At 41.2% G+C, this 27662-nt stretch overlaps 1 protein-coding gene across 1 annotated transcript in view; it reads left to right on the top strand.

Annotated features, from left to right (window-relative positions):
* The first annotated feature begins 928 nt into the window (after positions 1-928).
* The window catches only part of CLMP (CXADR-like membrane protein), a 66283-nt gene continuing 39549 nt past the window's right edge, over positions 929-27662 (top strand). Inside the window, exons 1-3 of the mRNA XM_006895630.1 lie at positions 929-1046; positions 11897-11910; positions 25061-25079. Of these exons, the coding sequence (XP_006895692.1) occupies positions 929-1046; positions 11897-11910; positions 25061-25079 (151 nt within the window). The remainder of the gene's footprint in view (positions 1047-11896; positions 11911-25060; positions 25080-27662) is intronic.

Below are 27662 nucleotides of genomic sequence, written 5' to 3' on the forward strand. Positions count from 1 at the left end.
AAACTCACTCATAACACCCTCCCAGCAGGTTTTCAGAGCCTATAAATTTCATGGGAAGAGACTGCCCAACATTCTCCCATAGAGCAGCTGCTGGATTCGAATCACCTGCCTTTGGGTTGGCAGCACAACTCCTTACTCACTAGGTCACCAGAGCTCCCTAGACAGGTAGTTTATATATCTACATATAGAGAGTGTAATGATCTGTGCCAAAGGAACAAGATTAAGGTGATTTTCTCTCTTGAATTACTTCTTGTTGTTAAGTGCCATTGAGTTGTAGACAACTTATAGTGATGCTATGAACTAAAGTCCTGAACACTTGCACAACTTTCATCCTTTCTCTATGTTCGTAGTTTCCAGAAGCAAGTTATTTTGGAAGTGGATGCCACTCCTGCTTCCAAGCTTGTTTTAATAGGGAAGATCCACCACTGTCCGCCATGGGTAACCATTATCACATTTGACACATCAGTGTCACAGTGTTTAGCATCACAGCAACCACCAGTTAGTTACCTCTGTACAGCAAATGGACAGACCAGTGCTATACCACCTAGAAGAATGTTTGACCAAAAACAATTAAAACCAGGCCTGAGGGCCGTGGATTAAAATCACCCCCCCCCTTGGCTTGGTGGCATCACTTTTTGTCTACTAGGAGGCACTATTTATCAAGTGTGTTACAATATTTTTTCCCTTAATGTTTGAATTGTAGATAATTAATCCTTTTCTTCTTTTTTTTTTTTTCCTGCCGAACCCTGCTCATGAAGTCCCTGAATAATGTAAAGGGTTAACAGGTGGGCCTTTAATCAAATGTTAAAGGTTGAGGCCATCCTGACACCCCTGGGGTGAGAGTGGGGCAGAAATCCTGGTTTATTGTAAGCACGGACTATTGAAACTCTAAGTTGCACACTTCTACCCTGACACACATGGGGTGGCTATGGGGCAAGACAAGGTTCCTGAGTCAGAGTCCCTGCACAAGTTCCTGGTGCTCAGTGGAGTTCCTGGAGGCCTCACGGTCATGAGTCAGGAAGACGTGTGCTCAGAGGAAGCCCCATGTGAGGCCTCCGGAGACCTTTCACCCTGGACGCTTCTGTGAGGCCGGATTTCCAACTGCTCAGAGGTGAAGACTCTCTGGGTTCTCTGCCTTACTCTTAACATTTTCTTTGCCTCCTTTCTCCTTGAACACTTTTACTCTGTTTTCTCCATCTGCGTTCCAAGGAAGGGAGGAGCCAACTCAGTCCTGCCCTCACTTGCTCTTTTCTGAGTGAGGGCGGGGTCTTCTCTGTGGTTTAGAGGTTTTCAAATTGTCCAGAGCAGGAGATGAAATTCAATCCTTGGCTCTCAAGGTTATATTTATTTCTCTAGTATTCCAGGCCTGGAGCATTGGGGAGAAGAAAAAAAAAAACAAACCCAAAACAATTTTTTCCCTTCTCATATTTTTATTGGTTTGCATACAATTATGCATATACGTTCTATTTTATGCATGTGCATTTTGTTTTATACTGTCTTTCATCTACTTTGTGTTTTGTTCATGTACCTTGTACTTCCTACAATCACTCATATGCATTGTGTTTTACATCATTAATCACTATTGATCCAGGCCTATCACACCCCATCTGTTCAAGTCCTCATTGGCTCCTATTCCTTCACACCCTCACCCGTCCATTAACCTCTGCCAGAAAGCCTAGTGATTTCTCTCCTTCTCCTTTTATCACCCCTTTCTCCCTCCACCTCTTCTCCTATTCCCTTCCCCCTTTTGAACTTTTACACACATCTTGCTCAGTTAACCTTCTACTAAGAAATTTGTATTTTGGTGGAAAGGAAATACTTATTATGTGATTTAATTACATAAGAGAGCTCTGGTGGAGTCGTGGATAAGGACTTGTGTTGCCAACCCAAAGGCAGGCAGTTCAAATCTACCAGCTGCTCCATAGAAGAAAGGTGGTCACCCTACTCCTGTGTGATTTACTGCCTCTGAAAACCCACGGAAGAGCAGCTAGGAGTGGGTTCTCACTCAAGGGCACATAACAACATCAATAGCAATTATGTTAAGGATGATTGCATTTTTATCTATGAGAGATTGGTCTGTATGGGGGTGTGTGTGTAATATCTTTACCTGGTTTTCATGATCCAGGTATCACTCATAAAGTGTATTGGAAATTATGCCTCCCGTGTCCATTCTCTGAAACGAGTTTGTATAGAATTAGTATTGATTTCTTCCTAATAGAAGTCATCTGGGACCACAGTTTTCTTTCTGGAAATGTTTAGTTCTGGTTTAGAAATGTGGAAGAGATTACCAGTCCCAACCTCTCCCTCCTTTTCCCAAGTCTTATCTACCAGTGTGGACAAGTCATTATCCCAACAGTTGAGGCAGCCTAAATTACAATTCAAAGAGTGTGAATTTTAAAAGTTGTTATTACTGGTTATTATGTGATCAGTCATGTAAGGCTTATCACAGCCCTATGAACAACAGATCTAAACCCTTCCCTATCCTGTGCCATCCTCAGCATCTCTGACATACTAACCCATTGCTGCAGTTACTGTGTCAGTCCCTCTCGTTGAAGGTATTCCTCTCTTTCACTGACTCTCTACCTTACCTAGCAACATGGCCAAAGTATATGAGATGAAGCTTTGCCATCCTTGCCTCTAAGGAACATTCTGGTTGCACCTTTTCCATGACATTTCTGTTTGGTATTTCATGAGATATTCAGTGCTCTTCTCTCATACAACAGCTCAAAGACATCAATTTTTCTTCTGTCATCCTTATTTTTAGTCCAGCTCTCAGATGTATAACAAATGATTGTAAAGACCATGGCTTGAATCAAGCACACCTGAGTCTTCAAACTGGCATCATTGCTCATCAGTATTTTGGAGAAATCCCTTAGAGCAGACTTTCCCAACGCCATCCATCTTTTGGTTTCTTGACTGATGATGTCAAAGGTATTGATTGTGCATCCAAGTAAGATGACTGTTGACAATTGCAATCTTTCCTCCATCTATCATAGTGTTGCCTATCAACCCATCGTGAGGATTTTGGTTTTCTTGATGTTGAGATGTAATCCATATTGAAGGCTTGTAGTCTTTTATCTTCTATATCAAGTATTTCAAATCCTCCTCACTTTCTTCAAGCAATGTTGTGTTATCAGTATGATACGGGTTGTTTATGAGTCTTCCTCTTATCCTGATGCCACATTTTTCTTCATAGAGTCCAACTTCTCAAAGTATTGTTCAGCATATGGATTGAATAGCTATGGAGACAAAATACATCCCTGACACACACCTTTCTTGATTTTAAAGGAAAAGTTAAAAATTAAGAATTTCCTTATAAATCAAACAATGCAATTTATGTGAGGTATTAAGAAGTCAAAGTATATATAGTTAAAGTCAGAATTTTTTTAAAATTTGGTTCCTATGCTTTCCCTTTATAGCATTTAGCATGGTTTACAATAAAGTTTTTGTTGCTTTATTATTCTTTCTATGAGTCTTCTTCCAGTGGCTGTAAGATTTATAAGGGAAGAAGAGGCTAGTTCCATTGGTTCAATAGTACATGCTGTTTCAGTGACCACGTGCATGCAGGGTAAACTGCTCCATAGAGTGTTAAAGACTGTGAATTTTGGGGAACAAATCACCAGACCTGTCTTTTGAGTCACCTCTGAGTGAGTGGATCTGAGCCAACTTGTCAATGAGTAGTTCAGCACTTAACCATTTGCTCCACCCAGAGACACCTCAATAGAAGCTAGCTTTAGATGCTTAGGAGTTGAATGAATGAATCAATGTATGCTTTCAGATCAGCTTCCCATGAGAACTTGCTTGTTTCTATGAGAAATTAATTGGTTCAGTCCAATGATTTCATCTTACATGGATCTGTAATCAACAATGTTAGCACCAGCAGTCAGGAAATCAAAAGATGTGTTGATTTGGAAAATCTGCAACCAGGGACCTCTCCAAAGTGTGGAAGAGTAAGGGTGTCCAATTTAAAGACAAAGATATGCCTGATTATGGTCTTTTCGATTACTTGCTATGCATATGAGAGTTGTACAGTGGATAAAGATGACAGAAGAATCAATTCCTTTGAGTTGTGATTCTGGAGAAGAGCACTAAATCTCCCTTGGACTGCCAAGAGAACAAATATGTCTTGGCGAGAGTTCAGCCAAGATGTTCCTTAGAGGGAAGGATGGTGAAACTTCGTCTCTCATACTTTGGGCAGGTTGTTGGGGGGCTAGTCCTTGGAAAAAGATACCGTGATTGACAGTGACTGTAACAATGAACTCTAGTGTGGCAGAGATAATGAGGATGGCACAGGATATGACAGGGTTCAGAGCTGTTGTTCACAGGGTCACAGTGAATCACATTTAACAGCACCAGACAACAACATTCATTCAGAGCATATTTGGTAACAAGCATCATATAAATTCAAAAGCAGATACAAAAAAAATTTTTTTCCTGGAGAAGTTAATATCTAGTGGAGAGAAAAATGAGCAAATATATAGGCACAACAGAGTATGTAGTTGCTGTTAAGTGCCGTCGAGTCATAGGCGACTCATGGCGACCCTATGAAGGAGAGTCCTTGACTGGGTGCCTTTCATCCTCTCTCCAGGTTCATAGGGTTTCCAGAGGCAAGCTGTTATGGAATTGGATGCCACTCCTCCTTCCAAGCTTGTTTTACTCGGGGAGCTCCACCCCAATCTCTGTCTGCACTCTCTGTCCACATTGGGTAGCCAACCATTAACGCATTGACACATCAGTGTCACAGTGCTTAGCCTCACAGCAACCACAAGTGACCGCGGTACGGCAAGTTGTACACCAGGGCTATACGACCTAGAAGAATGTCTGAACAAAACCAATGAAAGACGGGCCAAGGGCTGCCTCCTCTCCCCTCTTCCCCTTTTCGGCTTGGAGCCGCCTGCTGCCTTAACCCCTAGGCCAAGCCTGGCTGGCCTGGCTCCTGGAGGCAGAGGAGTCCTTTACGTCCAAAAACTGCCACAACACCGGTGCACACAGCACAGCACCATGCTCTCGATACAATGTCTACAGATACAGATTATTTGGGAAAATTTTGTATAGTTAGGTTTACTGGTCCTATAGGGACCTTAGAACCCTCAAGATTATAGCGGTTAGTCACCCTTTGAACTTCCAGCAAAACTCACCCCTGTGACTCAAATTTTTTTTTATATTTGATTTTATGGCTTTTTTATATGCACACCCATGTTTATTGTGGCTTTGCTCACAATAGCAAAGAGTTGGAAACAACCCAAGTGCCCATCAAAAAATGAATTAATAGAGAAGCTGTGGTATATTTACACAATGGAATACTATGCTGCTTTGAAAAATAAGGAATTCATGAAATATTACACAAAATGAATAACCTTGGAGGACATTATGCTGAGTAAAATATATCAGTCACAAAAGGACAAATACTGCATAGGGCCACTGTTGTAAAACAGGACTGAGACTGGGATGTGGGGAGCCTAAGAAAGAGGGGTAAATAATGTATACTGACTCAACTTTTAGCCAAACAATAGACTGACTTCAGCCAGGGAAGCACTCACTCCTTAGAATAACCAGCTATTTAAGATCAAAGGAGCAGTATCTACCCAGGCTAACAGGAAGGCCAGAAGGAAGAGGATAGAAGGATTAAAGAAAAGGGGAATTACTGAAAGTGGAAAGAGTGTGATTAACTCATGGGTATTGTCATTAAGATCATAAAACAAAATATGCGTAAGTCATTGAATGGAAAAATCAATTTGTTTTATAAAGATTCATTCAAACACACACAAAAAACTCACTCTAACTGTTAGAGAATAGGAAGCAAGTAAAATGAATGCTGAGACCGATGGCCTGGGACCAGTCCTGAAGCCATGTGGATGCTCAGGAAGAAGTTTCCACTGACCCTGTAGCAATGAGGAGGCCACTGGAGGTTGTTGAGTAGAGCCAGGCTTTCTAAGCTTTCCCACAAAAATGCCCTGCAGGCATTGGAGACCTAGCCACTTGCCATACAGAACATTTCTTTAAAAGCTTTCCTTTCTTTTATGTGTGTGTGTGTGTGTGTGTGTATTTTTTTAAGTGAATATAGAGAAGGTCCTCAGCTGAGACCTTTACTTGCCGATATGTCAACTCAAAAGGGCTTAGATTAAGGAGTGATGAGGAATTTGATTGCATTTTGGGAAAGATTGAAACTTAATAAGAGGCATATTGCAAAGAGGACTGAGTGGGGAAGGGAGGAGGGAGGAAATTGTGCAACAATGAATGAATATTGGAAAAAACAAATAGAAAGTGAACTGAGGGAAGGGGAAGGGACAGAGAAGGAGGAAAATGTGCAACAATGAAGAAATGAAAAATCTAACTTTTCTGTAAGCTTTCATTAAAATCACAAAATAATAATATTAAATATTATTTTTTTAAAAAAGGAACGTTTCAGTTGAGACCTTTGAATGTTTGTGTCTTTCATATTGAGGTAAAAGAGAACTAAACTGATGTTTACCATCTATAGATAACCTCGCAATTGATATTTGAGTATTTGGATAGTAGCCAAATTTCTAAAACAAAGATGATGTTTTCTTTAAAAATAAGTATACATGAATTTTGTATTTTGCTCAATCTTTGTATATGCATGAGATACCACTCATCAGTCAGTCTGCTGTACTGGGGTATCTTGTGTGCTATGATACTGAAAGCGGTCCTGCCGGTGTTCCAAATACCAGCAGGGTCACCCACGGAGAGCAGTTTTCCAGGGAGCTTTAAAAGCCCTCACCTGTGACACCACAACCTACCATAAGGTATAAGAGGTGTGCGGTAGGAGGCAGGAGCAGTCCCTTCTTGCCTCTGGATTAACTTTAAAACATGGTAAATCAGTCAGCTTGCTAAGCAAAATAAAAATTGTAGATAAACTCAGAGATTATCACTAGACCAAAAACCAACTTATAAATGCATTTCATGCTGTTCTTTAAAAATATTTATTTAGAGCTAATATGAATGAGCTGTTCCCTCCTTCTGGTCTGATAGCCTCTCTCTGCCTTATAGTCCAACTTTCTGCCATCAGTTCAGTCCCCCTGGAATATGAGACAGTCTTTTATTTTTTTTAAAAAAACAAACTTTTATTCTATATTGGTTTGCTTACAAAGTTCATATACATTGTATTTCACACTATCCTTCATTCACATTGTGTTTGGAAGATGAGACACTCTTAAGCTTGCCTCTTTGCTTTTGCAAAGTGTCACTCAACCTCTCACCCCTCCAGCCTGCTGATACTAATATCCTTCAGACCGAAAACCTTGTGACTGTCACTGGTTTTCTTCATTCATCGGTTGCCTTCTCCTCTGAGCACCTGTGTCTGCCGAGTTCTTGCCAATTTTGTGCTGTTTCCTAGTACTTTCTGGTTCTTCAACTATGTTAAAAACTCCATGAGGGAGCTACTCCCTATTCCTGTATCTTCACAGAACCCCTCTACGATGCCAGAACATAACACATGTTCACAATGTTGATGGATTGGTTGACACAAACATTCATAGCTAGGGAAATCCACATGTCTGTCCCAGCAGGCTCTTCAGATCTCCACTGGGCTTCTGCAGAAGTCATGCCCTCAGGAAGGTCACAGCTGGAGGTCAATGTGGCGTGCCCAGAAAAGCTGACTTTGGGACTAAAAACCACAGTGGTTTCTAAAGACCAGATAGACAAGCAAAAATTCAACAAATATTTTTCTTTCCCTAAGAAAGCCTCAATCCCTGGGAGAGTTTCTGAGCTGCAAGCTCAGCAGAAGATATGAGGTGAAGGAAAAATGCTCTACTGATCAGAACAGGGATTCCTTTTATATTAGAGGTGATGACTCCATCCCCAAGACTTTTTAAATGTCTTTAATGTTCTTTGAAAACCTGTGATTTCTTTTACCACTCTGAACTAAAACAACTTCCTCTAAAATGCACATTTTTTTTTGTCCTTTTAGCAGTGCATGAGATATTCAGGACTCTTCTCCACTACCACGATTCAAAAGCATCGATTCTTCTGTTATCCTTATTCACTTCCAACTTTCAGGGGCATGGGAAGCAATTTAACATACTATGACTTGGGTCAAGCACACCTTAGTCTTTAAGTTGTCATCCTTGCACTTTAGCACTTTGAAGAGATCTTTGACAGTTGATTTGATTAATGCAGCACATCTTTTGATCTCTTGACTGCTGTTAGCATGGATGTCGACTGAGGAGCCAAATAAAATTAAATGTGGGACATGAGTCTGTTCTCTATCTATCATGATGTTGCCTATTGGTGCAGTGATGAGGATTTTTGTTTTCTTGATGTTGAGATGTAATCCATATTGGAGGCTGTATCTTGGATCTTCCTCAGTAAGTGCCTCAGATATTCTCTTCAGATCTTCTGCAATCCTGTTACCACATTCTTGTTCACCTAGCCCAGCTTCTCGAATTATTTGCTCAACATACAGATTGAATAGGCATGGAGAAAGGCTACAACCCTGATGCGTGCCTTTCCTGTCCTACCCTGTTCTGATAGGACAACTGCTGTTTGAAAAAGAGAGAGAGAAATAAGCGATACAAAGACAGAAAGAAAAAAGAAGGAAGGAAAGGAGAGAGAAGAACAGAAAAAACAAACTGATAGGGAGGAAAGAAGAAAATAATAAGATACAGAAGGGAACAATCCCACATTTGTTCTGTTGTGGTTTTATAGGCCAGTGTTAGAAAAAACGTCTGGCATCTTCCTCATTTCAGATGAGACTCTTGCTAACTTTTTTTTCTCTGGGCTATTTCCTCATCTCTCTTCTCCTCTATCATACAGAGCAAAGGGTGCTGCAGCAGATGTGCTTTCTAGCAGGAGTGTGGTTACATCCTACATGAGCATCCTGAGCATGAGGACAAGAGGTCCTGCGGAATGTGTCCTGTCTGACCTCAGGCTCCACAGTCTCAGCACAAGCACAGCACAGTCAAAACAGGCAACCCTTTACGACAAGGATCTGGAACAGGAGGACCTTGCAAAGTGGCCTGGGGGAGGGAGAAGGAAAAGGGAGGGAGGAAAGTGTGCAATGGAGCAAATGAAAACCCAACCTTAATATGTAAACATTCGTTAAAATCACAATGAAAGCAAAAATACTTTAACAGCGATGTTAAAAGAAACATAGAGAGAGTGATGCCACCCTGTGAAAGATGTCCCCCTGCTGAAAAAGGGGAATAAGAGGACAAAAGATTAATGGCTGTAGTCCCATGTTAGTTGTTCTCAAAAACTGAGCTGAGAAAATGTCTACAGTATAGAAGAACATTTAATGCCTCTCAAAAAAAATGACTTATTGGGGAGTTTAGATAACATAGTGAATGTTATTGGACCAATTCATAGCTCCACCTCAAGTGAGTTTTCAGAGGCAGTTAATCAAGGGGAGGAGATTGCTCATCTTTTTCCTGAGGGACAGCCTGGTGGATTTGAACCATGTGTCTTTGGGTTTGCAGTGCAGCTTCTTACCACTAGGCCACCAGAGTGTTGTTGGAAGCCTGACAACAAGCTGTCTGGAAGTCATTTCTGAATCAGAGCAACCCTTCGTACCATGAACTGGAACACTGTCTGATCCCATGCCAGCCTCACAATTGCCACAGTGAGCCCCTCGTTGCAGCCGCTGTGCCAATCCATCCCCTGAGGGTCTTCCTCCTTTTCACTGATCCTCTAGTTGCCCTTCTCTTTCCTCCCCAAATCCCTCTGAAACAGAAGGACTGGGATGAAACGTAGGTAAACCCACCCACAAAAGAATAAAACCCACTGCAGACAAGTCAATTCCAACTCAGGGTGACCCTCCATAGGATTTCCAACAGCAATGAGGCATTTCTCAAACTGAAAGAACTGAAGGGGGAAAAACAATCAAGATTGAGTTGCAGTATTGAAGAAGTTTATCTATGGGCAATGTATTGAATACCATTGAGAGTGTCAAAAGATAAAATATACAGAGTCACTGGGCCAAAAAGAATAGGTCAACATTCAAGCATTTTAGTAGATATCATGTGGTCAAGAACGGATGGTAATTGATGAAGATTCTGAGAGCTTACAGGGGACAAAAGATCAAATTCTCTGGGTAAGGTAATTCTTCCCAGCACCCCAAGCCAAACCAGGATTCTGTTGAGAAATAGAATGCATATTGATAGTAACCAGGTTACCTCTATAAGAGAACTGAAGGAGACACTTTTCACTCTATACCAATTTGTTCTATCTGAGCACTTCATATGCTTTTATTACACTATTTAAAAAAAAAAAAGGTTTTCCCTAAAGCTTTTCAAGGATATTAGTAATCGGCAAAATTTGAGGACCATTCCTTTTAGATGATAAGGAAATTATCAAGTGCCTTATCATCAAAGAAGAATGATCTTCAACTGGCTCTCTGTCCCTTCTTCAGCAAGGAAGAAGGGAAGTCAGCCAGAACCAGTTTGCAGAACTGATGAAGCTGAAAGATTGTCTGAAAGATTATAAACCCAAGTTCTCAGTCACTGGAATGAACACATGAGTGAGTGAATGAATAAACGAGCATGAAGCAGTCATTTGAGGATGGGTGAGTGACAGGAAGAAAGAAGAATTAAGGGAAATTACTTGGCCATACTAATCCTTACTTGCTGAGACTTGCCATTTTCTGCAATGATATACATTGCGTTTCGGAAGTTAGCCTGCAGTGCTGAGTCTATTCTTGCCTCCTTAAATAATGTGAGAACTGGAAGTCTGATTTAGCTACTTACCATCATTAATTAGCATTCAGACTAAGGTCCGGATTCCTAATTGTCATTGTCTATTTCTGGGAAGAGGAACTCTAAACAGTTGCCTGTGAAGCATGATGCATTTGCTATAGTTCTTTTCACATACTTGATAGAAGAAATGTCTTGAGCTTATACACCAATCCTTAAGAACTTATCTAATATATCAGTTTATTTGTGTTAAATGCAACAAAGCCCATTCCTGTTCATAAAAACCTTAGAGGGTAGGCTAGAACTTCCCCGTAGAACCTGTAAATTTAATGGGAACAAGTTGGTAGTTCCCCTCTGTCACTGAGTCAATAATGTTATGTGCTGTCAAATTGACTACAACTCATAGTAACCTTATGAACAACAGATCAAAACCTTGCCCTATTCTGCACCAACCGCATGATCTCCACCAGGCTTGAGCCCATTGTTAGCAATCGCTGACTGTGTTAGTCCATCGTGTTGAGGGTCTTCATCTCTTTCTCTGACTGAGCTACTACTAGGGGGTTTGAACTGCCAAACTTTCAGAGAGTAAATACGTGTGTAGTCACTGAACTACTAGTGCTTCTAATCAGAAAAGAACCTCACAGAATTGTGTGTGTCTGTGTGTGTGTGTGTGTATCCCTTAGCACACAGTAATCGACATATAATGATATGTTGTTGTTGTTGATTGCCATCTAGTCGAGCACGACTCATGGCGATTCTATGAACAAAAGACCTAATGCCTTTTTCTTTAACAATCATAGTTTCTAAGTTCATAGAGTTTCCATAGGCATGTGGTTTAGGAAGTGGATGCCACTCCTGCTTCCAAATCTGTCCTACAGCTGAGAGCTCCACCAAACACTGTCCACATTGGTAAACCATCATGGTGTTTGATACCCCAATAGCACAAGATTCAGCATCACAGCAAACCCAGATTACCTCAGTATAGCAAATTGACAAGGAGTCATGTACAAAGTTAAAAATTCTCAGTAATTGTTCTAAATCATGAGTATTTTGAGGCATTTTATAATTTTTAGAGTACTTCCATATAAAATTTACTTACCCTTATTCTGCATAACAAAACTTAACTATTCAGCGGCTTTTAATTATTCACTTAATCCAGTTCTCCATTTTCATAGGTCCCTAAAAACTGACTATTACCCTCTTAATAGTAAGGCTAGGTCTATTTTTAATTTCCCCTTTCTGTTCAGATCAGTTGGCAAAGGTAATAAAAGATTTAGATATAGAAACTGACTGCATTTGGAATGAGACAAAGACTATAAATAGGCAGGTCAATGAAAAAGGTTAAAGTCTGGTCTCCTTCTGAGTGTCAGAATCCAAGGCACACATCCTTGCGTGGTCTGTATGCTGGCATGGGAGTCTTGTAGGGGCCTCTAGATGGGGTGTGTGTGGGGGGGGGTGGTGCAGAAATGCTTTGCAGCATATGTGAATGTAAATCCATGCAAGAAATGTGTGTTAGCGTGCAGAAGGGTAACATGTAATTAATAGATTACAGAGGAGTAATTGCTAAATTCATGAATAACAGTGACTCTTGGTTCACATTCTTCCCTGACAGTGATTACTGAAGACCTCAGAATAAAACACTGCTCCCTGATAGCTAAGCCCCCTACCACTTCTGTAGGACAATAAGTAAGACAGTTGACAAACTTGTTATGTGGTACCTCTGAGCAGTCTTTAAGAAACTTAAGGAGCTCTGGTGGCCTAGTGGTGAGAAGTTGTGCTCCTAAAACAGAGGCAAATGGTTTGAATCCACCAGCTGCTTCATGAAAGGTGGGTAATATCTTTCCATGCAATTTACAGGCACTGGAGGGTCAGCTGTGGGTTCTGACTCAAAAGCAATGGGTTGATACTGAGGCCCAGCGAATCCTCCTTTAGTAAATTCTGCCCCCTTGTGGGTCAATACATTGATAAACAGAAGAGAAAATTCTTTTCTTGTTGGGTTTTAAAAAAAAAAAAATTAAAATGTATTATAAACAAAGGAAGGAGGAGGGAAACCGAGACCTTATTTTTTCAATTGTGAAAAAATTAGGCAAGGGTAAATATATTTACAGATACTAGTTTGGGTTTGCATCTTACACCTTCCATCCTATTGTACAAAGAATATCTCACTCTTACTCATATCTAACCCTCGGAGAGGGTTTTCTGAAACTGCCTAGCTTCTCCCCAGGAGCTACAGATGGGCTCACATAGCAAGAAAGCTGCAGCCTCTGGGTTTCTGCAGATCTTTACAGAACCAGGCTGCCTCATCTTTCTCCTATAGAGCAGATATTGGTTTGGAACCTCTGATTTTTTTGTTAGCAGTCAAATGCCTCAACCACAGTGCCCCCAGAGCTCCTTACTATTGTTGGAGGTTCTATTTATTATTTTGGGGGTTTTATTTTATTTATTCCTAGGTTTCTGGGGTGTTTTTTTCAAAGTAAAATAGAAAGATAAATTTATTAGAAAGTTACATCCCCAAAAGGACAGACCTCCCTCCTTGAAATATAGAGTGAGGCCTTGAATAGCGTAGTTGTTAGGTGCCATCTAGGGAGATCTCGTGGCCTACTGGCAAGGAGTTGCACTGCCAATCCAAAGGCATACAGTTTGAATCCACCAGTTGTTCCATGGGAGAAAGATGGCCAGCCAACTCACATGAGATTTACTGCCTCTGAAAACCCACTGGAGGATCAGCTATGAGTTAAATCTGACTTGACAGTATACAACAACAATGAAAACAGGTGCCATCGAGTCAACTGTGAATCATAATGACCCTATGAACCCTCTAACGAATGAATCTGAACCATGCCCTATCCTTAAGCCATTCTGATCATCTCTGACATGCTTGAACCCATTGTTGCACTCACCATGTCAAGCCCTGTTGTTGATGGTCTTCCTCTCAGATGCTGACCCTCCACCTTCAGGTTTTCCCAACACTGTGCCCAAGGACTGAGTCTGTGGAGCAGTAGCTGGGGTCTGGCCTCTCCTAGTTAAAGGAGCTCTGTGGCCTGAGGAAGCCTACAGGCGAGAACTTGCTTATCAGGTGTTCCTTCACCTGGAAGGATCACTCTGCCCACAGCTCTGTGCAGTAAAAACACACTGGTCTTCCCAGAACTAGCTCTATCCCCTTAGTCAGCAGAGTCTGTCTCAATCACTCTTGCCAGAAATAATCTTCCACGTAATAGTACTCATTTGCTTAGGTGTGACAATGATGTGATTCTGCAGAACAATCTTATTTTTAGGAGATTCTTGTTGAAACATTTAGAGGCCAAGTATCAGGCTGTCTTTGACTTTCAACTAATACTGAGAGAGAACTAGCTCACCTCGTTTGGTTTCCTTGTCTTTCAAAATTCACCATGTATAATTTTTAATAAAAATAACTCCTATTCATCAAATATCCTCTGTATGCCATGTACAGTGCTAGACACTTGATACAGATCATATGTCACGCTGGCACAACCAATCAAGGTTGGTGGTTTTATTTTCCATTTACAGATAGAAAGGGGAGAGGGAGACTCAGAAGTCAGAATATGAAGTGATCTCAAGGCCTTTGCATTAAGTCCAAGTCTGTTAATTCCAAAGTTCAGGCTTTTTCCATTGCATGATGCTGTCTCTTCACTTGCTTACATTGTTGTTGTTGTTGTTGTTATGTGCTGCTGAGCACAACTCATAGCATCCCTATGAACAATGGATCTGAACCTGCACTATCCTGTGCCATCCTTGTCATGTCTGATGTACTTGAGCACATTGGTACAGTCACTATGTCAATTCATCTTATCGAGCATCTTCCTCCCTTTTGCTGACCCTCCCCCTTTCCAAGCCTTATGCCCTTTTACAAGGAACAGCCCCTACTAACAGCATGCCCAAAATACTTGAGACAAACTTCGCCATTGTTGCCTCCAAGGATCACCCTGGTTGCACTTTCTCCAAGACATATTTGTTCTTTTGGCAATCCATGGGATATAGTCAATACTCCTTTCCTAAACCACACCTCAGAGACGTTGATTCTTCTGTTGTCCTTAGGCATTGTCCAACTTCAGATACATAAAAGTAACTAAAAAGGGCATGGCTTAAACAAGTGCACCATAGTCTTTTTTCCCTTTTATTCCCTCCATAGTCTTAAACTGGCATCACTGCTCCTTAACACCTTGGAGAGGCCCTTGACAGCAGGATAAATTGCATTTACCCAGTACGATATGTCTTTTGATTTCTTGACTGCTGGTGCCAAGGGTGTTAATGCTGGATTCAAGTAAGATAAAATCATTGACAACTTCAAACTTTTCTCCATCTATCATGATGTGTTGCCTATTGGCAACATAGGGAGCATTTTTCTTTTCTTGATGTTGAGATGCAATCCACATTGAAGGCTATTACAGTCTTTGATCTTCTGCAGCAAGCACTTCAAGTCCTCCTCACTTTCAGCAAGAAAGGTTGTGTCATCTATATAATGCAGGCTGTGGAAGAGTCTTCCTCAAATCCTGATACCATGTTCTTCACTTAGTCCAGCCTCTTAGATGATTTGCTTGGCATACAGACTTAGTATCCTAGAAATGGAATGACACATGACAGTATGTACATGGGTCTAGAAGTCAGGAGAGGTTAAGTGAACTCCTTCACTTTAGAACTCAGTTTCTTAATTGTGTTAAAGATGTGTAACCCCCCAAACCCCAAAGGTATGAAATATGCCATTATAACCATTGTAAGTGCACGGCCCAGTGGCATTGATTACATTCATAGTGGTACACAATCATAACTACCTCTATTTCCGAAAGTTTTTATTACACCAGCAGGTTTTGTACCTACTTCCCATTTTCCTCTCCATCCCCAGGGCACAGTGACCTCTGGGCTACAATCTGTCTTAATGAATCTGCCTATTCTAGGTATTTTGTATGATCAATATATTATAGTTGTCTTTTTGTACCTGGCATATTTCATCCTGCATAGTATTTTCAAGGTTTATCTATATCATAGCCTGAAATAGAGCTTCATTTCTTGTTAATGGCTGACTAGCTTGCCCATGAAAGAATACATTTTTTAAAAAATTTTAATATATTTTATTTAATTCCTTATAAGAAACACAAACACAGCCTATACACGTGGATTTCACCTTTTGGTATGCATAGGAATCAGATTGATTACATCTGTGGAAAGAATTGCTGGAGAAGCTCAATATCAGCTGTGAAATAGATTACATTATTTTAATCTGATCAATTGATAGACACTGAATTGTTTCTACCAGTAAAGGCTTTGGTTTCTTTATAAAGTGAAGATGGTAAATCAGACTTTTTCCAAAGTTGGAGTATTTTTCACATACATTGATGATTTTTTCTTTTACAAATGTTTTCTCAAAAATATTCTGTGTAAAGCAAAACACAAGAGAAAATTATCTTCCCTTTGAGCTGAATAAACAATTGGTTAAACAGAACTGTTGAAAATTTCAAAGTAGAAGGCAGCATTTCCAACCTTAGTCACCCATTTGTGGGGGCCTTTGTACCTTACCCAGCTCTTACGCTCTGGTGGTTTAGTGGTAGGGAGTTGTGGTGCTAACCCACAGACATCCATTCAAATCCAAAGGAGAAAGATGGGAAATCTCCTTCCATGCCCTTGACAGCCTCTGAAAACCTGCTGGAAGGCCAGCTATGAGTCAGTTTTGATTCAATGACAAAGAACAACGTGGCCAACATATTGTTATTGACAATCTAGTGTGACACTTTGACTTTGTGACTTGTGAACTGCATGCCTATACAGCCTGGTAAACAACTCAGTTTTAAAAGAGTGCCCACCTGCTTTGGACCTCTGTGCCAAGCCCTGTGGTGTTACCTGGCAGGGCCTTGGGACTCTTGGTGCCTGTTTTTTATTTGCAATGCTGGATGGCCCATTCCTTGAGGAAAGTAAGTATGGGACTTAGCTGTAATATACAGCCAAGAAAGGAGTGGATTTTTTAAAACTTAGCATTCTCATTTCTATTAAAAATGATCCCTTTTTATTCATAGTTGAAAAGGCCATTTCAAGGAACTTAGACTATTACAATGCTATCATTGTAGTCTGAACCTTCATATGGAGAGACACAAAAAATAAGGAGGAATAGTAGTAAACAACCAATAATAATTAGAATGGACACTGATCCACCTTGAGTTGATTTTTGTGTATGGTATAAGATGTGGATTCTGTTTCAGCTTTCTGCAGGTAGCACAGTCTAGTTTTTCCAGCTCTATTTGTTGATTGAAGAGGTTGTCATTTCCCCATTTGATAGCTATGATTTCCTTGTCAAATATCAGTTGACTATAAATATCATAGCTGTGTCTAAAAAAAAATAATTATCCCTGCCCTACTTGCTTAAAGGAGGCTTAGAAGGCTGAAGCAAATTGTTAATAAGATGCTTAGGCTCTTTGGAGAGTGAGACTTCAGATCTAGCTGAATGTAGGCAACAGTGAAAAAATCTATGAGAAGAGGATATGGTTAAGCACTTGACTGAGAACTGAAGGTCTGGCTATTTGAACCTACCCAGAAGCACTCAGAAGGCAAGCGTGGCCATCTGCTTCACAGCCTTGAAAATGTCAGCCCTGCTTTGCACCCATGTGGTTACCATGAGTTAGCATCTAAGAGCAAAAACTGGCAGCAGTTGTCAGAGAAGAAGGTCCCTTCTCTTGTAGAGAAGATCCAGGCAAAGCAACTGAAATTAGGGGAAGATTCCTCTGTACCATCACTGTGCTAGGTCCTTATCTAACCCAGATCAAACTACCAAACTGATTTCAACTCAATTTCAAACCTTCAGCAGAATTTCCCAAGCTGTAAATCTTTGCAGGAACAGTCTACCTTGTATTACACGCATTGAGCAGCTAGTAGATTTGAACTACTGACCTTTTGGTTAGCAGCCCAACTATTAACATCAAGAGTCCTTAGGCACTTGACTTACACTTGCTATCATCAAGTGGAATTAATTCTCATAGCTACCCTCTATCAATTTCCAAGACTATAAATCTTGACGGAAGAAGTAGCTGGTGGGTTTGAACCAACAACTTTTTGTTTAGCAGCATAACACGTAACCTAGGAGATGCTTCATTTCTTCATTTGCAGATGAGAATGCTGGACACACAGGGCTCTGTTGCCCAGTGTCTGAGTTTTATGCGCTAACCCCTTCACAGGACCCACCAACAATAAAGATGCATTTTGCGTGGGCCCACTGGGGTGTCGTCACCACTTCCACCTCCCCCACCTCTTCCCAGCCTCAGATGCTGCAGCAAATTCTCAGAAAATCAGCCGAAGCGGTGTGTGGGGGTGGGGTGGGGGTGGGGGGGTTGCTTTCCCCAATTGCAGTTAGTTTTGTCATTAACTAGTTTTGTAACTTTGACATTTGTGTTTTCCCCAGCCACAGCTAAATGATAATCGCTTAAATCTTTCTTAACCTTTAAGATGAACCCTTAAATGCCAGCGGAAACTGAGCCCAGATCCTGGATGGTTGGACAGCTGAGTCCCTACAACCAGCTAGAATAGATACATGCTCACTAGCTTCCAGGCCTCAGAGTTATCAGAAGAACCTGGGTTTAGGCTCTGGAACAGGGGTGTGGGTTAAAAATAAAACAAAACAAAACAAAACAAAACAAAGAGAACATTACACTGAGTGACCTCCTAGAGTCAGGGTCACTGAGGTTCAGAGAGGGGTCATGATGTCCTAACTCAAGGTGCGTGCGCCCTGACTCAGAGGCAGGAAACAAAGTCATTTGTACTCACGCAGTGGCCCCTTTCGGTGCTGCTAGATTTCATTCTGGTTGGGTATAAATAGAACTTGGGTCTCTGTCACACCACCCACCACTTCGTTCCATTCAGTTTGGGACAGCTACCAAATCTGAGCTTTTGATTCCCCCTAGTGGACTAAATAGGCAATTTCACAGCTAATTTTTTTCTTTTCATTTATCCAGAGTGTGCATGAAATTGGTGGTGTTTTAGCTTTGCCTGGGGCCTGAGGCTCTGGTTTCATTTGAATATTATTGTACCTAGTGAAAGAATAGAAGCTGGTGTTCTTTCTTTTAACCTTAGTTTGCCAAGTGTCATTATGTGGTCTCCAACTTACGTAAGGTGACTTCATGTCCATCAGGGTAGAACTGAACTTCAGAGTTCTCATTTTTTCTTTTTCCTTGTTGTGTCCCTTTGAGTCGGATCCTGCTGGCACAGGAAGAGATTGTCCCTCGTTCTCCAGTGGAACAAGTGGTGGATTTGAATCATGCACCATGGGGATTGCAGCACAGCTTCTTGCCGCGAGACCAGCAAAGCTCCCTTTGACTGATGCTTTTGGAATAGAATGCCCAACACCTCCATTCATTCAGTTAGCAGCCAAATGCATTGAGGGAGGATGAGTGAGATAAGAGTTTATTCCTGTCACTAATTGGCTTTTGGGGTCTTGAACTGAGTCTTTTACTCCTAAATCTCAATTTGCTCATTTGTAGAATGAGAGTAGGTTAGATTCCATCCAAGATAATTCTGTTGTGTGGGGTTTTTTTTCAATTATTATTAATTTCAATGAAAATTTACAGACTTTGGATTTCCATTCATTCATTGTTGCACTTTTCTCCCCTCCCAACCCTCCCCCCTCCTCAGTACGCTACCCTCTTGGAAAAGTAAAAGAAAAATTCTTTCATTGTTCTACAGTCCCTCCCCCCAGGTCCACTCCACTATGCAGCCTTTGCTCTGGACTCCTGTCATGACAAAAATACCTAATCACATATCCCTTGTAAACAGTTTTCTCCTCATCAGTTTCAATGTATCATACATTATTGACCCTATCTTTCTCAGTCTCCCCCCAACCCCGAGGTCAGTCCTGTTTTACAACAGTGGCACCATGCAGTCATGCAGTATTTGTCCTTTTGTGACTGAGATACTTCACTATGCATAATATCGTCCAGGGTCACCCGTTTTGAATAATATTGCATGAGTTCCTTGTTTTTCAGTGTGAATATACCATAGCTTCTTTATCCATTCATTTGTTAATGGGCACTTTGGTTTTTTCCAATTCCTTGCTATTGTGAACAAAGCTGTGATAAACATGGGTGTGCATATATCTGCTTGGGTGGCCCTTATGGTCTCTTTGGGATATATTCCCAATCGTGGAATTGCTGGGTCAAATGGTATCTCTATTTGCAACTTTTCAAGAAAGCGCTATACCATCTTCCACAGTGGTTGCACCATTTTACACTCCCACCAACAGTAAATAAGGGTTCCAGTTTCTCCACAACCTTGCCAGCATTTTATGCTAGTCTTACTGGGGTGAGATGATATCTCATGGTTGTTTTGATTTGCATCTCTCTTAGAGCTAGGAATTTCTAACATTTCTTCATGTGCTTGTTAGCCATATGAATGTCTTCCTTGGTGAAGTGTCTGTTCATATCCTGTGGCCATTTTTCTATTGGGTTATTTACCTTTATCTTGCTATGGTGCTCAAGTATTTTATAAATTCTGGATATAAGTCCCTTATCTGATATGTCATTACCAAGTACTTTTTCCCAGTCTGTGGCTTCCCTTTTTACCCTGTTGGAGAAGTTTTTGGATGTGCATAGGGATCCCATTCACCTATTTTATCTTGTAGATTTGTCAGTATACTTGGAAGACTGTTTATGTTCTGGATTAGGACTTCTAGAGATCTTCCAAGCTTTTCTTTAATGAAGATTATAGTCCTTGGTTTGAGTCCTAAGTCCATGATCTACCTTGAGTTGGTTTTTGTATATGAAATGAGGTATGGATCTTGCTTGAGTCTTCTGCAGATATTTTTCCAAGTTTGCCAACACCATTTGTTAAAAAGGCTGTCATTTCCCCACTTAACTGATTTCATCTCCTTGTCAAAAATCAGTTGACCATAGATAGATGGGCTGATCTCCAGGTTCTCAATTCTATTCCATTGATCTATGTGTCTGTCATTGTTCCAGTACCATGCTGTCTTAACCACCATGGCAGTGTAGTAGGATTTTAAGTCAGGGAGTGAGATACTTCCTACCTTTATTCTATTTTTAAGGAGTCCTTTGCTTATTCGGGGCTTCTTTACATTCCAAATGAAACTGGAGATTGCCTTTTCCATCTCGTTGAAGATGTTCATTTGTTTGTTTGTTTGTTTGTTTGTTTTAATGCAAATATGTATGACTGGTAAAGGAGGAGATTGCCCCTCCTCCAGCGGAGCATCTGGTGGATTCGAACTGCTCACCTTTGGGACTGCAACACACCAAGATAATTCTTGAACATCTGCAGTGTATGAAAAGAGCTCTGGTGGCCTCGTGAGTCAAGGGATGCTTTGATAACCCAAGGCAGGCAGTTTGAGTCCACCAGCTAGCTGCTCTGTAGTAGAAAGATGGACAGACAGTCTCCACTTGCGCAGTTTACAGTCCTAGGAAAAAAATCTGAAAAGCTCTGAAAAACCACTGAAGGTTCAGTTGTGATTCAATTTTAACTTGATGGCAAGTTTATGAGACCCTGCTCTACTACGAAGAAGCTGAACAATGGATGATATTTAGTCTCAAAGCTCTTACAGCCTTCTGGATGAGTCAGACGCCCAGAACGCCACGTAAAATGTGGATTGGAGCAGCAGAGGGCGGCTGTGAGAAACTGTGTGAGGCATGCTATGTGGCAGAGCTGGGCTCAGGTCTTTGCTCTTTTGCTGCCTTCTGCAATCTTAAGCAAGTTGTTAACGTCTATAAATTGTGCTAGTAAATTTAGATAATAATGCTTTCTTCATAGAAAATGAAAGCGAAAAAATGGTATGAAAATTCAGTGAAAAAAGGTCAAGTGCTCAACATAGAGCCAAATCACAGGAGTGCTTACTAAACAGCGCCTACTCTCAGAATAGTTTCCAATTCTAAGCGGAAGTGCATGCCTTCCTCAAAATGTCAGTAAGACCTGACTAGTTGCCATCAAGATTATTTCGATTCATGGCAACTACTTGTGTGTCAGGATAAGAGTATGCTCTGTTGAGTTTTCAATAGGTTGGGTTTTTTGGGGGTGGGGGGTGGGGGGCGAGGAGATTGCCAAGCCTTTCTTCCTTGATGCCTCTGGTAGACTAGAACTTCTAACCTTTCAGTCAGCATTAAGCATTTGCCTTTGAGCTATGCTGTTGGAGAAGAGTACTGAATATCCCAGACAGACACGTCTTGGAGAAATTACAGTCAGAATGTTCCTTAAACGCAAGGATGGCAAAGCTTCGTCTCACATAGTTTAGGCGTGTTGTTAGCAAAGGCAATTCCCTGGAAAGGGACATCATACTTGGAGAGGAAGAAGGCCAGTGAAAGAGAGGAAGACTTTCAATAAGATGGATTGACACAGTGACTACAGAAATGGGCTCACATATGTCCGAGATGATGAAGATGGGATGAAGGATAGGATAGGCTTCAGACCTGTTATTCACTAGGAGTCATACTCAACAGCACCTAACAACAACAAGGGCTCCTAGTAAAGCCCTTTTGTCATTAGCTCCTGGTGAATGAAACACCGACTGACTCTTGAACATCTCATGCACAGTAGAGGGAAATACTGCCTGATTTCGTGCCATCTGTAACTGGTTACAGAACTGACTGCTGTGGTCCATAGGATTCCCACTGACTGATTCTCAGAATAAATCACCAGGCCTTTCTTTAGTCTGGAATATCCACTGAAACCTACTCCGCATCACAGCATCCGTCTTCCACATGCAAGACAAGGTTTCTACCCCTGAATCCCCAACTGCCTCCCAGTCAGTTCCTGTAAGAGGCTTACCCTATCTGACCCTAAGGTTGCTTAGGCCCAGCACATTCCTGTGGTCTCTTTTCTTTACCACAGATCTTAAGACAGTCCACCTCTTTTCAAGCGGGTGCCTCTGTGAGCTCTCCTCTGCTAGTTTCAGCCCAGTCAGCTTCCAGTGAACACATACTCACTTTGCTCTTCCTCCTTCCATATCCTTGAGGTGGAACGTTAAGAACACAAGGCTCTTCTCCGTCAAAGGGATTTGTTGCCAGTCAACACAGGGAAATAAACAGGGAGAAAGAGAGGTAGTTTACATATCTATATTAGTCACCCTTTCTGGCCTTAGGTCTTCAAACTCTCTGAAGAGGCCAAGTGAGTTCTCTCCAGGATAGACTTTATATAAACCCTGGCACATTGGGCTGTTCCACCTTAGACGTTTCTGATTCTGTGTTCATTGCAAATGGCTTTAGAAAGATCATCGGTTCACACTGAACTTTATTAATGGGAAAGGAGAGCAAGGACGATCTCAAGCTAATGCACAGCCTGAATGCTGCTGGAGCATACTTAGAATTTAGCTGATGTTGCATCACATCTGTTCACCATTCATCAATGCCCGAATCAGGGTGCTGCCTCACACCTCAATCTTCGTACGACTGATTGGCTCATCACATCATGGAGGATGATTATATCATTACATACTTTCCAAAACACTAAGAATCATCACCTAACAAAAGTGACACATAAATTAGGGGTACAGAATTCATTCCATGACATCATTCCTGGAAAAAAGATCAAAGTAAGAGGTTAAGAAAGCCAAAATGAATTTTTAATGTCTGAAAGGATATTGAATGAATAAAGGTACAGGATCCAACTAGGTTGCATAGAACTTTGCTGGAGAGGGCTGTTCCAGATGTTGAGACCATATAATATGATACTAGAACTAGAAGGCTGGGAAGGTGAGGGGATAAGAGAATGTGTGTCCCTAACGTAGCAGGAGGAAGCACTGGTGGCCTATTGGGTAAGCAGTTATGCTGCCATCTCAAAAACAGGTGGTTTGAAACCCGTTTCTCTGAGGGAGAAAGATGAGCAATCTCCTCCTGTATGGTTTACAGCTTCCAAAAATTCACTAAAAAGCCAATTCACTATGGGCCAATTTGTTTTCAGTGGCAATAACTAACTGAAGTGAGAAGTGCCTAGGCATGCCTCAACTCAGACTTATCCTAAGGATGGTTGAAGGAGTGACCTGAAAACCCAGTCCACAAGCTCATGTCTGGGCCTGTTCTGGGGAGTGACACCAACTCCTATCTCTTTTTGCAGTTGTGGTTTGGGTTCTCTCCCCTTCCCACCCCCATGTGATAATTCATGATAATTCAGGAATCTGACATAGGTTAGTTCATGGCGTGGATTTTCACTGGCTTATAACTGGACTATTCTATAAATGTGATTGTCAAGAAAATGTCTCCAGTACATGTCTTAAATTTGGGCTCTTCACCTGTTAAGTAAGAATAGCAAAATAGGAGTTCAAGATTTTCTGTGCAAGCAAAGAAAAAGGTTTATTGGGGAAAATGCTTTGCAAGAGATGAATTGTTACAGAGTCTGTAACAATGGGCTCAGGTAGAGATGATGAGAATGGCAGAGGACAGGGCAGGGTATGAATTTGCTCTTCATCGGGTCACTATGGGTCATAGTCAACTCAGTGGCACCTAGTAACAACACATTTTACAAAGGAAGATAAAGGAATGAAGAACAATGCTAGCCCATGACTCTGTCACATAAAGAAGGAAGCTTTTAAAGACTCTGAAGACATGGAAAACATATCCTGTTTCTTCTGATGAGGGAAAGTCTATTGTCAGAGACATCTCCAGAGCACTGAAGAACAACGATGTCAGTTTGGAGACTAAAATATGCCTGATCCAGTCCTTCACAGTTACTTGCTATGAATCAGAAAGCTGAACCGTGACAAGGGATGATAGAAAGAGAATTGATGCCTTTGAGCTGTGGTGCTGGAGAAGAGTGTTGAATATACTATGGACTGCTAAGAGAACAAACAGGTTCATGCTGGAAAAGGTGAAACCAGGCTGCTCCATGGAGACAAGGATTTTGAAGGTCCCTCTAACATACTTTGGTCATAATGCAAGGAGGGACCAGTTCTTGGAGAGGGATACAATGTTTGGGAGGGTGGAGGGACAACACAAGAGAGGAAGACTCTTGATGAGATGGATTGACTCAGTGACTGGGGTAATGTGGGTAGGTGTGTCAGAAACAATACGGTTGGCTCAGTATAGAGCAGGGTGCAGAGCTGCTGTACATAGGGATGCTATGAGTCACAGGAGACTTGATGGCACATGATGACAACAACAACCACCTATTCCAAAGGAAAGATCATCATGTTTATTTAGGAGGAGGGGGTCATCTGGAATTGATCTAGACAGAAGAGATTAAAATCAGACCTTGTGCAGTTATTTTTTCAAGATGGCTACCACTAGAAGTACTTTCTGGGTTTTGTGGGGAGCATGTGCAGGTGATTAAAATAGCCAAGCATATATGCATGATTCTGCCAATTTTAGAAGCATGTGTGTGACTTTAAAGATGGACATCTCCAGGTCCTTAGGAAGCATGACCTTCCAAGATGGCTGCTTTCTGGAAGATCATACAGGACTCACTCCCATGGCACCTGAAAGCTCTTACTGTTGTTGTTAGGTGACCTCAAGTGAAGTACAACTCATAGGGACCCTATAAACAACAGACCTGAACCCTGCCCTATCCTGTGCCATCCTCATCATCTCTGACACACCTGAGCCCATTGCTGGAATAACTGTGTTTATCCATCTTCTTGAGAATCTTCCTTTCACTCAATTTTCCACCTTTCCAAGCATAATGTCCCCTTCCAAGGAATAGCTTCTCCCAACAATATGTCCAAAGTATGAGAGATACAACTTCACCATCTTTGCCTCCAAAGAGCATTCTGGCTATATTTTTTTTTCCTTCCCAAGACATATCTGTTTGCTCTTTTAGCAGTCCAAGGGATATTCGATACTCTTCTCTGACATCACAACTCAAAAGCATAAATTCTTCATCTATCATGCTTATGAGTCGCCTGCAACTCGATGGCACTTAACAACAACAACATCATGCTTATTCACTGCCCAGCTTTCAGATGTATAACAAGTGATTGAAAAGACCACAGCCTGAATCAGGTGCACCCTTAGTCTTCAGGCTGACACTATTGTCCTTCATTATTCTGGAGAGCTCCCTGACAACAGATTTGCCCATACATCTGTGATATGTCTCCTTATCTCCTGGCTGCTGGTACTAAGGGTGTTGACTGTTGATCAAGTAAAATGAAATCATTGACAACTTCAATCCTTTCTCTATCTGTCATGATGTTACCTATTCATCCAGTGGTGAATATTTTTGCCTTCTTGATGTTGAAATGTAATCCATATTAAAGGCTGTAGTCCTTGATCTTCTACAGCAAGTGTTTCAAGTCCTCTTCACTTTCAGCAAGCAAGATTGTGTCATCTGCATAATACAAGTTGTTGAGGAGTCTTCCTCTGATCCTGATGCGACATTCCTCCCCAAAGAGTCCAGCTTCATGAATATTTGCTCAGCATACAAATTCTTCAATAGGTATGGAGAAAGAATACAACCCTCATGCACACCTTTCTTAATTTTAAGCCATGTAGGGTCCCCTTGCCCTGTTCACACAACATTCTCTTGCTCTAGGTATAAGTTTCACATGAGCACAATTAAGTGTTCTGGGACTTCCATTCTTCTCAATGATAGCCATAGTTTGTTATAATCCACACAGTCAAATTCCTTTGCATAGTCAATAAAACACAAATAGACATTCTTCTTCTGGTATTTTCTGCTTTCAGCCAGCATCAGCCTGATATCCCTGGTGTCATGGCCTTTTCTAAACACTGCCTGAACTTCTAGTGGTTTCCTGTTAATATATTATTCTAGTGGTTTTTTTAAAGGATCTTTAGCAGTATTTGGCTTGCATGTGAAATCAGTGATATTGTTCAATAACTTTCACATTCTGTTGGATTACCTTTCTTGGGTATGGGAACAAATATGGATCTCTTCCTGTCAGTCAGCCAGCAAGACAGCTGAGTCACCACCACAGTGAGATTATGCCAAGCACCAGCACCAAAGATCAATACCTTTATCCAAGGCCCCATCCAGCTGTGCCACCAAGGGATGGGGCTAGAAAAAGGTGTCCTGCACCATAATATTTGTGTGCCTGATTGTCTTTATGGTTTGCTATTAAGAGGTATAACTCCTATCTGTCAATACCTTAAATTGGGGTGTGATTTGTATGTTTCTAATTTGTATCTTGCTTGTTTATCAATGCAGTACTTGTCTGTTGATCTGTTGTACTGATGCAACTTGTAATGATGTTGCTGTGATGCTGGGAGCTATGCCAGGATCTCTTTCAAATGCCAGGGTCATCCATGATGGACAGATTGCCACGAAACTCCTAGATTAAGTTAGAATAGGAAGAAGAATTGGCTATTCACTGCTGAACTAATTGTTGCTTTTGTATACCTTGGAGTCAGAACTTCCAGCCAGTTTTCAGAAGCAGTAAATCTCACTGAAGGAGATCTCACTGAAGGAGACTGCCCATCTTTCTCCCATGCAGCACCTGGTAGATTTGAACCATGTGCCTTTAGGTTACCATCACAACTTCTTACCACTAGGCCACCAAAGCTCCAAGATAATAGGGCTTTAAAAGCTCTTAAAGTTAAAATTGTAATAAGGGAACACCTGGAGTTGCCTTAGCTACTCATTTTGGGTGAGTTGCTGGATCTTGTGATGATTCTATTACTTGAATGTTGGCTTTCCTGAACTGAATCCTCTCAAGGGAAAAATAGTTCCATTCAGCACATCATGTAAATTCACTTAAAATTTAAAAGTTACATTTTCCTTCTAATTCCTTAAAAAGGTCATCCTTGATGCAAGGTCAGAAGGTCCTATTAGTATGCTAATTGAAGGTGGTGTCACTGAGTCAGAGATTATCTGGTGGGGTAGAGAGGCAAATCATAGCAGTTAAAAGATTGAAACTTGACAAGGAGGCTTTTCTCCCAGCTGTTGCTGCCAACAATAAGAAAACTTCTCCTTTAAAAAATATTGTTAAAGAAATGTTAGGGTTTTATTGCTTTCTTGTTCTTATATATTTTTCTTTTCTTTTCTTTTATTATTCTTGTGTGTGTGTACCATCAAATCAGATCTGACTGGTACAGGAGATTGTCCCTCCTTCTCCAACAGAGCGTCTGATGG

The sequence above is a fragment of the Elephantulus edwardii genome, unplaced genomic scaffold (assembly GCF_000299155.1).
Source record: "Elephantulus edwardii isolate Elephantulus edwardi_28Jun2011 unplaced genomic scaffold, EleEdw1.0 scaffold00171, whole genome shotgun sequence".
NCBI classification, from domain to species: Eukaryota; Metazoa; Chordata; class Mammalia; order Macroscelidea; family Macroscelididae; genus Elephantulus; species Elephantulus edwardii.